This window comes from Ammodytes marinus (assembly GCF_949987685.1).
Source record: "Ammodytes marinus genome assembly, chromosome: 2".
Classification (NCBI taxonomy): Eukaryota; Metazoa; Chordata; class Actinopteri; order Uranoscopiformes; family Ammodytidae; genus Ammodytes; species Ammodytes marinus.
The window spans coordinates 21,589,598-21,599,863 of NC_137231.1; the positions used below are offsets into that span (position 1 = coordinate 21,589,598).

Consider the following 10,266-nt stretch of genomic DNA (forward strand, 5'->3'; position numbering starts at 1 on the left):
TAGACTCAAAAGCTCTGATGCAATCGCTAACATAATATGACAAAGTCTCTCATTGTATTAGTCAGTGCGTTTCCATGGCACAACTAGATTGGATTATCACATATATCGAACTAGACAATCGAACGGACCGTGTCACTTGTCTGAGTATACATGGCCTTTCAGAAATCGGATAAATGTCCGATGCATGGCTGTCTCCACTATGCTAGGTGGCGCTGTAGCCCTTTCAACCATGCTTTCAACAAGTGGTTTTAGAGCCACGTCCGGTTCCCTTCCGTCAATAACCCATGGTGTAGCCTATCACGCGCAGGCACACAAGCACAGAACGAGAAGTCCGATATGCGATATCCGATCCCTGTATACATGCAGAGAGAAAGCCGACAATGAACAAATTATCTAGGTGTTCTTATCCGACTTCTCTTGTCCGTTATTGTGCCGATTTGTGTCCGAAGTAGATCGGTTAAAGGTGTTTACATGCAGTTTAAAAGTCCTGTTGAAGTCTTATTCGTTTAGTTATCCGATTATGAGTCTGCATGTAAACGCACTGAGTGTGTTTCTCCTTCTGGGTGCATCATGTTCTCTGTTAGACTGGCTTCCTTTACATATTTCGACCCATCTGGTTGGCCTATTGGTTCACTGCTGACCCAGTTTGCTTGCAAAGTAGCCTAACGTGTGCCTGTGTGTGTTTTGAACAGTCAGTCATCTCTGCCATCATCCATTTATCACTGCAGAAGAACACACAACTAAGGGCGGGGTGGCCTTTAAACCAAAGTGCTCAAGGACTTCACTGTAAACATAGGCTAACCTCTATCGTGAATTCATCTTTCTCTGTGCGCCCATTTCCTGTTGCAAACCGTTTCAAGATAAAATGTTTACTTTGACTTGGACCAGTGCACAGATATGAAAATGTAATTAAGTTTAATCTACTTCTCACCAAAGCTTACAGTGCATAAACAGCGAAAAAGGAGTTCATTTTCAGGTTTACAACAAACAAACTTAAATAGCCTACCAGGGCTAAGGGCACACTCCGCAAATGAAATAACAGTAGGCCTATAATACATCTCATTACGTATTTGGGTAGACAGAGACAACACTGTTCTGTGTTCTTGGAAATAGAAAATGGGTAAAAACACTCAACAAGAAGGACAAGTACTTTGTTTTTAGAAAATGCTCTTTATTATTAAATAAATAAATACTGCACTTTTTTCTTTTGTTTTACATAATAAGTTACATAGAACATTTTCTACCAAGGTGATAATGGCTCTTAAGGGATCATCTCTCTTTTTTTAAATGATATTCTCTCCACCTGCTCTCCTCCATCAAATCACACCTCTGGTTCCCAGCTCAATGTGCTGAGTTAAGAGATCAAATCACAGTTTTTAAAAGACACACACACACACACACACACACACACACACACACACACACACACACACACACACACACACACACACACACACACACACACACACACACACACACACACACACACACACACACACACACACACACACACACACACACACACACACACACACACACACACACACACACACACACACACACACACACACACACACACACACACACACACACACACACTGTCTGAGACATAGACAGTACATCATTTACAATAACCCACAGTCTAGCTCTGGTTACATTCAGAGCATCAGTTTATGGATTGTCTCTTTAAGACAGCATCAACTGAACTGTACACATTTAAGCTGGTGCCAGCCCAGCGTTTGTTTTTCTGTTCCAAATGTCCCTCTTTTCGCTCCCTCTTTTCACATCTGAGGGTTGACATTCGTACCAACATACTTGTTCCAACACTCTCAGTCTCTCCTCTTAACAAACACAATACAAATCAGCCCTTTAAACCATCCACTGTCCTTGTGCTACATTTCACTTCCCCCATCCACAGACTCTGTTCGTATTATTATTTTTTTCATCTGCACCTCAGCTGAGTCACGACGGACAGCAACAGAGCAGCAATGTTAATTTGCTTTTCACAGGTCCATCCTCGAGCTTGTCTTTCCTCGCACGGATCCTTATTTCCGAATCCTGGTTCCACTGCAGCAGCAGTTGATCGTCCGTCTGTCTGTTTAGCACTGTCCAACAACACATTGTCGTGGGTTTAGCTAGACCTCTGCAGAAGCATGTTGAGGGAGTACACCATGCGTTCACGCAGGTCAGTGGGGCAGCCCGACGTCAGCAGGGAGCTGAGTTTGAAGGTTTTGGAGACGCGGTCCTCATTGATGTACGTCAGCATGTACTCGTCCCTCTGGCAACACAGGATGATCTTGGTGTGGTCGTGGTAAAAGTTGATCTATGGAGGTGAAAAAAATAAAAAATGTGTTTATTTATGAGTCCATTCTCACTCTTACTTTTTTTTGGCGAAAGATCATTTTCTTGCACGTTTTTCCACTCTAACCCTCCTCCCTCGTTGACCTGAATACCGTGTTCTGAACTGCACCCAAAACATTGCTCCACTGAGCATGCCCAGCAACGGTTATACGTGTTTACCTGGAAAGTGCCGTCGTTAAATAGCATCATGAGGGCGCGGTCGGATTTGAGCCACTGCAGCAGGTAGAGTCTGGGCATGTGTGAATCTGTCATGCTGCCCAGGTCCCCGCCCTGAGAAAGCAAAAGAGTAAAAAAATAAAAACATAAGAGTTAGACAAGCTGCAACTTGAAAAGACACCGTTTCTAATGCTCTAAGGGACGGTGAAGACAAAAGACGCATACATGCAAGAGAGATATGGATTACAGAAGTAGGGAGTGGAGGATTTGAGATGTACACTTACGTCCATGAGGTTCTCCTCCATGTAGTGGGAAAAGTACTTGAGCACAGTCACTTGGCCCACAAAGTGTTCAGGAACCTCGCAAGTGGGGAAAACAGAGCACTGGCCCAACTCTGCATAGTAATGAATGGTCCTGAAGAGAGGGAGAGAAGGAGATAAACAAAGAGTTACGCAACCCATCAGGTAAACAAATACTCATCGAACAACAAGAACCAAACACTGATAATAGATGCCTGTGACATTTCAAATCTAGTTTGTATTCTTGACTGAGAACATTGCTTGCCCTTTCCTGAAAACAAATGCAGCATCAGCGAGAACATGAGTAATGTTTTTTCTTTTGGCTGAAATGGAAAATTACTTTTTTTTCCATTTTTCTGGTAAAGAAATATTTAATGATTTAAGTGCTCCAATTGTACAAGTCAACCCATCCCTACGTTTTGGCACTCATTTCAACAACCTATAACAGGTTATTCAAAGTCGCTCTAGGTACTACCAGCGTGCTTTAACAAGCCATCTCCATTATACGCAGTGACTAATAACTCTTTTTTAAAGTGAAGGTGGAGTAGTGTGAAGGCAATAGAATGGTGCATACTTTCTGTTTGGCAAGAGGCTCATGTGAGTGCCGTTGTTGAAGAGAACTCCCACAGTGTGATCAGACAACTGGTAGCCAAAGCCGTACTTGTTGGAGTAGTCCACCCATTTAGTCACCCATTGGAGAGTGCAGCTGTTTGAGCCTTGAGGAATGTCGTCAGCTGCAGGGTGAGAACGCAGAGGATGAGGGTTAGAGAACAATTACAGAAAGACATAAAGAAACGCCAAACCCTAAGTATGCATTCCTTACATGAAAGAGCTAAACTAAACTTCAAATGAGTCTGCAGGGTTCACTGAAACTTCACTGTAATCCCTGCAATTAAAGGTCCTAAGACGTCAACAATGAGTTGGGAGGAAGTGTGCGTGTGTTAACAAAAAGTCAGGGAGTGTATCTTTCGAAGGCAAAAAGCACCAAACATGGACCTGGGCATTCTATCTGTGTCCTTAAGATAGTTTCAAGTTCAAACCCAAATGATGAGCCCCAGCTGTGTCATGAAAGCTCTCCATGTGGAATTATCTAAATCGACAACTACATGCACAGTTCACGACAATGCAATTCATTTTGCCTCAAGTTGACTCACCTTTGGGCATATTCTCCAGGCATCCCCTCAACACGCTCGCGACAGTATCAGCCACGCTCCCTGTGGGGCCGTCTTCCAGGCCTTCAGGAACAACAACAACAACAGGGTGTCAATAAGCTGGATGTCATATATCGGTACAATACAAAATTCTCTATCATTGATGTACTTATCAAATTCCCCTGTGTGTTAATACAATCACACAAGGGTTTTATAAAAAAGAAATCAATGTGTGTCTGAGCGTGTGTGTAAGCAGGCTGGTGAACTCACATTCGCTGCTGCTGCTGCAGCTGCCCAGACTCCCCCTGACGATCAGACGGATGGTATCTCGCGTCGTCGTCGGGGACTGGCTCTCTGTTGCCGGGGCAACGGGGCTCTCGGCAGATGGCGGAAGTACACTTCCATTCTGAGGTGGGAAAATCAGTGACGACAGGGGTTACAATCTGCAGAGTTTAGATCATGCCTTTCCGGCTATGACTCACTATGGTCACGCACAGATTCAGAGCGCTTGGCTATGAAAGGTTGAAAGTGAAGTGATTTCACTTTGTTCTCAAACTGTGCTTCAACTGTGTGACTCATTGGATTCTCCTCAACATGCTAACTCTAAATAGGATGTGCCCATTTATGTAATGTCTGGATGAATAATGTTCCTGCAACATCACCTACACTCTTCTTGCACATATCCGGGTTTTGTGTTGAATAATATTGCTTCTTACCTCAGAAATATTTTGGTTCTGTTGCTGGCTGATGACGGTTCTCTCCAGGTCATGCTGCAGTTTGTAGATCTCCTCTTCCTCTTTGGTTAACTTATCTGTTAAAAGGCAACGACAGCAACCCAATAATCAGAGCTTGACCTTTTAAACCAGGTGACATGAGAGCTGCCTAGGATAAAAAATGTGACATAACAATCGCAATGCCTCTCGAAGACTCCATTTGACTAAGTGAGTGACAATTGGGCTGGTGGTGACTGACAAGTGGCATTTCACCATGGCTTATGTAATACTCACTCAGAGTCTCGTAGTATTTGACCTTGTCTTTCTTGCCACCGAAGAGCGCGGCGGCAGCTTTCTTGAAGAAGCTCTTGGCTGGACTGGAGATGTGAAAATCTGGTGCTGAATGGCAACAGCTCGCCGACAGACGCTCTGGACTGAAGCCCTGTTGAGGGGATCAAGAAAGTGGGTCAGTGTGCAGCTTGGTGGGCAGAGGGTCGCTGTTCTCCTCCTACGACGTGACATTTTACAGTGACAGACGGCCAGATAGTGGAGCAGACAGAGAGAGAGAGAGAGAGAGAGAGAGAGAGAGAATACAATAAACTGTGTCTTACCTGTGTGAAGAAGTCATGCCTCAGAATGTGGTCCAGGTTGGGCCTGTCCTCGGGGATCTTGGCGAGCAGGCTGGCAATTAGCTGCTTAGCTGGTGGCGACAGAGAGGAGGGCAGGGAATAACGCGCCTCTCTGATGCACCTGTATGTCTCCTTCAGGTTGGTGGTTTCAAACGGTGGTCTGCCCAACAGCATGGTGTACCTGGGAGCAGGACAGAAGGGCAAAAGTGAGCCGATTTCCAATGAAATATATAACGCGTGATTGTAGGCAAACAAATCGTATAATTGACATTTATAATGTTAACTAGTCTTAACTCATAATTTACATCGTAGCTACATATTGCATATACATATTTTGTATTAGTTTTATTCCACACTATTCTATTTCATATCAGTGATTATTGTTTTATTATTATTTTATTTCCAAGAACAGTATTCTAGTTTGTTCAGATTTCATTTAATTTTGCATTCTGCTTATATGGTACAACTTGTCTCTACAATTCTTATTTGCTGTGTCCTTGCACTACTTTTGTGTATATTCTAAGGTCTAAGGTTGCTCCCTTCACTCATGTGTGTTTCTCTAATACATTTTCTTCTTTTATATTGCGATTGTTGAAATGGATCCAGAGACTAAATAATAACAATCAAACACTATTTATTAGCATTACTAAACCTTTGAAGTAGCGAATGATACATTGACGGTTGGCCTACTCACATGACACAGCCTAGGGCCCAGATGTCTGATTCACAGCCGTGGCCCTGCTTGTTGAGAACCTCAGGGGACAGGTAGTTGGGTGTTCCACAGATCGTCTTCCTCCTGTTCCCTGCCGGCTCCAACTTGGCAGCCAGACCAAAGTCCCCGACCTTGAGCTCCATCGACTCGCTCACAAAGAAGTTACCTTGAAGGGAAGGGAAGAAAGAGAATGAGATGATAAGCATTTGATATTCAACCCAGGATCAAAGGCTCGATAATGCACTGACCCTCTGAAGAAATGATTAAAGAAAAAGCAAGAGGAGGAAGAGGAGCATTGGTATAAAAATAATAATAAAGACAAATAATAATACCATATTGACAATTGTGCACAATGGGGCATAAAGATTACTTACCAAGTTTCAAGTCTCTGTGAAGGATGTCTTGTTCGTGCAGGTACCTCAGTCCAGACACAATCTGTCGTAGATAATAACGCACCTCTGGCTCAGTAAGCACTTTGCGAGCCTTCAAGATATGGGCTAAGGACTGCAAAAAGGATAAACATACAGAAGAAAAGGATTAAAGAGCTGTTTTCCTCTGTGCAGATGACCTTAACATATTGATGGTTTTCTTTAAACTCATAAAACCGTTATATGCTGGATAACCATACAATCAATTACAACAATACTTTATAGTAGGGGGTCAGACTCAGAATACTAGGCTACATGGGTGCTGCCATATTGACTATAGGTGCAATGCAGCTGTTAGAAAAATGTATAACACAGCAGTTGTCAAGCATATAGTGCAGTGGTTGGAAACTTAAGAATAGCCTAGCACTTACTTTTCTACTGCAGTATTCCAACAGGATGTAGATGTTCTCCTTGTCCTCAAAATGATGATAAAAGTGCACAATGTGTTTATGGTGCAGTAATCTGTGCAGCTCAATTTCTCTGTCAATCTAGCGGAGGGAAAGAGACAAAACGTTCAATTATAACTGAAAGGCAATTTTGTGAAAACATTCCATAAACGCACCGGAGTTGCGCTTACCTTCTCCCGTTGGTGAGGTTTGGACACGCGCGCATGCGGGATGATTTTGGCTGCATAAACTTTGCTGGTGGAGAGGTCGGTCATCTCATAGCACTTGGCAAACCCTCCCTAGAAAGAGGAAAAACACTGTTAACATTCCGTGTCTCCGGATTACGGGGGTATATCCAAGTAAAAAAAAGTCGACAACTGATAAAGAAGCTCGCGCTACCTTTCCCAAAACTTTCCCACGGCAGTAGCACTTCCCAGTGGCAGAATCGGTGATTATCCTGGCCATCTCAGAGGGCGCACTGCGCTCATCTGTTCTCTTTCGGCGAGGTTCGCCGGACCTCTGCGTAGATTCACACATGCTGCTGCTGTTTGTCTGTTGGGGCACTATATTGTTCTGCACTTCCATCAAGACGTGGTTATTACGGTAGCTTACTCAGAATGCAGCCCGGAGAGTCCGTCTCCCAGGCTTTATACTCTGGCACCCTCCCCACCCCGCTGTCTGCCGCCCTCTCTCTGACGTCACGGTGTGACATGAGCTCTGCCTGATATTGATTGCCTTGCATGAACTGAACATAGATGTTGATTATGATGACGGCACAGACATGAAATCTAAAGCACATAAAACGGCCTGTGTGGATTCTGAAATGTAATACTTTAAAAATACTCAGGATTCATATGCATGATCCTCCGAAAAACCCATAATAATAATACAAATCAGACATGTTACCTATTTCGTTCATGGAATCGAGGAAGGTGAAAGGGCCTTTTATAGATTAGTGCAAAATATAACTCAAGGTGTTGGAAGACTGATGCATTTGATCGATCGAATATCCACTATGCAGAGGATAAACATGATCTGTATTCTACTAGGCTCACCTCATCCTGTGTTTTTGCACCAAACTCAATTTGGAGCACCAGCACCCTCAGGTGGAGATCTTGGATACCATGTGTAATATAACCTCTAACCCAGGGGTGTCCAAACTACGGCCCGCGGGCCAACTGCGGCCCGCGGCCCGCTTTTTATTGGCCCGCGGCCGATTTTAAAAATATAATGTAATATGGCCCTTTGAAAAAAAAAAAAAAAAAAAAATTTTTTTTTTTTTTTTTTTTGCATTTCTTAGTTAACCCACTAGTGCAGGGGTGTCAAACACTGATTGATTGGCCCGTGGCATATTTTAAAAATCTAATGTAATATGGCGCTTTTAATTTTTAAATAATTTAAATGCACTCATTATATTACTGAGAAATATGTCCCATAAAAGAAAAAGAGCAACAAGCCCATCCCAGAGGACCCTGAATAATATTTTATTTTAAATTAATATTATTATGGAAAATCTATGTGTCCTTCTCCAATAGCTTTCCATTTTTTTTTTTTTCATACAAAATTCTTCCGATTTAGCCTCTTAATTTCCCTCTCAAAGTGCACCAGATTCAAGCATTTCACTTTAAAAACTTTAAAAAATCTCCCGGGGGGGCATACCCCCGGACACCCCTAGGAGGGTCGGGACCTCGGCTGGATAATATTTTCACCCTGCTGGACATTGGACGCAAAGGCAGAAAACACTGGGTGTATCATTGGCATATAAACAAGAGGGGGAATGTGTCTGTTTAATGTGCAAGGAAAGTGTTGCCGTGAAGAAGGATTACAATTTACGAAGACACTATGAAACTAAACATCAGAGCAGCTACATGTCCTGTTAAATGTGTTATTTTTGCAAAGTGGCCCGGCCCTTCGTAGATTTTTCTGTGTGTGGCCCTCAGTGAAAAAAGTTTGGACACCCCTGCTCTAACCTATGAGAACAGTATCACCCTACTGTTCACTGCAGGTGTGACAGCAAAAGCTTCAGTTGTAATACCATGCAGACAGCAAAATATAGTAACAAAAGTAAATGTTTGAAGCATTTAGTCTCTATTAAAATAAAATCAAAGCCAGAAATTGTTCGTAATACGAATATTTTACTGAAATCTCTGAAATGTTACTGCTAACAAACAAAGGGTTACACAAACCATGGTTCTCGGACCAAAGTGTCTACTTCTCTACTCAGTTACATATTCCATATGGTCTTGGAGAACATAACCCGTCCCTTGGTGTGCATGTACCATACACTAGGTAGCAGTATGCAATAAAATTGTCAGCAATACAGCAAAAGGCTGTTTTGGCAGCTCAAAGACAGAACAAATGTCAAATCAACCTGACATCTTGCTTTGTTGGCGTCTTCCTCTCTATCTTGCAGTGTTCAAAGACAACCTTCAAAAAAGGTTGTTCCTTTTCATAGCTCATAACTGTTAGATATCACCAATTTGAGGTGTTCATGCATGCTCAAAATGTATTTTCCTTGCATGTTAATTACTTTTAATCAAACGTGTTGTTTATTTCTGGTAAATGTGAACAGAAAAGTCTCTAGAGGCTTCAGTGCTGTAGAGAATGACAGTGCTGGGGAAACAAAAACCCTCCAGGAGGCTGTGACTTATTCAACACACACTGTGTTAGGTGCGCTTGTCGTCAGGTGTGAGCGCACACTGCTCATGTCATAAGCAAAAGTCTGGTCAAGACCGGATCCGACCGATGTTTGGCATGGCCAGTTGGAGAAGGGAAAACGACAAGCGATGACACGCGCATCATCAGGGAGCTCTTTCAACAGCTTCTCACCCAGCACCTCCATCTGCAAACCAACAGGCTACGTTAGTGGCTTAACTATTAAATGTAAGCTAGTGACTTATGCTGCAATCAAAATATCTACAGGAAGGGAAAGAAATGAGTCTTCATAGGAAGGCAAACTCACAATTCCTGGAGCAAGGAAAGCTGTCACATTGTTGTACGTAGATAAATCAGTCTATAAGAGATGAAAGACACAAACAACGTAATGTAACACAGCTTTGATCAGGTTTTGGAAAGCAATTGCTTTGTGATGGCGCCATACCTCCCAGAAGTCTTTTTTAACAAAGGTAGCCTGGCTGGGGGGCATTCCTGTCCAGCGGGCCTTGTTTCTCGCATAGGCCACAAGAATAGAGTTAATCTCAAACCCTGTGCACTGGAAGCCAGCAGAAGAGGCAGCAAACACCTATGAAAAAAATCAAACCTGATGATGCAACTACAGTACCTTACAACAGGATACACAGCACACTCAGATTTCAACGCTGCAGTTTCACAGTAAGATTTGCGCATATTTGACTGTATATGTTGCTCAAATGATTGCAGCTCACTTACCAGCCTCCCATCTCCTGATCCCAGGTCTGCTAAGCGACCCCTTC

At 43.0% G+C, this 10,266-nt stretch overlaps 2 protein-coding genes across 3 annotated transcripts in view; both read right to left on the reverse strand.

Annotated features, from left to right (window-relative positions):
- Positions 1 to 1,132: 1,132 nt before the first annotated feature.
- On the reverse strand, positions 1,133 to 7,439 carry plk2b (polo-like kinase 2b). The gene is made up of 14 exons (XM_080038826.1): positions 7,235 to 7,439; positions 7,027 to 7,134; positions 6,821 to 6,937; positions 6,396 to 6,525; positions 6,004 to 6,187; positions 5,292 to 5,490; positions 4,975 to 5,122; positions 4,684 to 4,778; positions 4,238 to 4,373; positions 3,971 to 4,051; positions 3,391 to 3,550; positions 2,802 to 2,931; positions 2,521 to 2,631; positions 1,133 to 2,323 (listed from the first exon to the last, which is right to left on the reverse strand). Exons 1-14 carry the CDS (start codon positions 7,418 to 7,420, stop codon positions 2,132 to 2,134), a joined length of 1,977 nt encoding a protein of 658 aa, XP_079894952.1. The 5' UTR covers positions 7,421 to 7,439; the 3' UTR covers positions 1,133 to 2,131.
- A 1,613-nt stretch (positions 7,440 to 9,052) lies between these two features.
- LOC307264997 (ATP synthase subunit C lysine N-methyltransferase) overlaps positions 9,053 to 10,266 on the reverse strand; it is a 2,127-nt gene continuing 913 nt past the window's right edge. For both annotated transcript variants that reach the window (XM_080046566.1, XM_080046567.1), the window contains exons 2-5: positions 10,223 to 10,266; positions 9,936 to 10,076; positions 9,798 to 9,848; positions 9,053 to 9,677 (exon numbers count right to left, since the gene is read on the reverse strand). The exon at positions 10,223 to 10,266 is cut by the window's right edge and continues 61 nt beyond it. In XM_080046566.1, coding sequence (XP_079902692.1) covers positions 9,483 to 9,677; positions 9,798 to 9,848; positions 9,936 to 10,076; positions 10,223 to 10,266 — 431 coding nt within the window. In that variant the 3' untranslated portion in view covers positions 9,053 to 9,482. The remainder of the gene's footprint in view (positions 9,678 to 9,797; positions 9,849 to 9,935; positions 10,077 to 10,222) is intronic.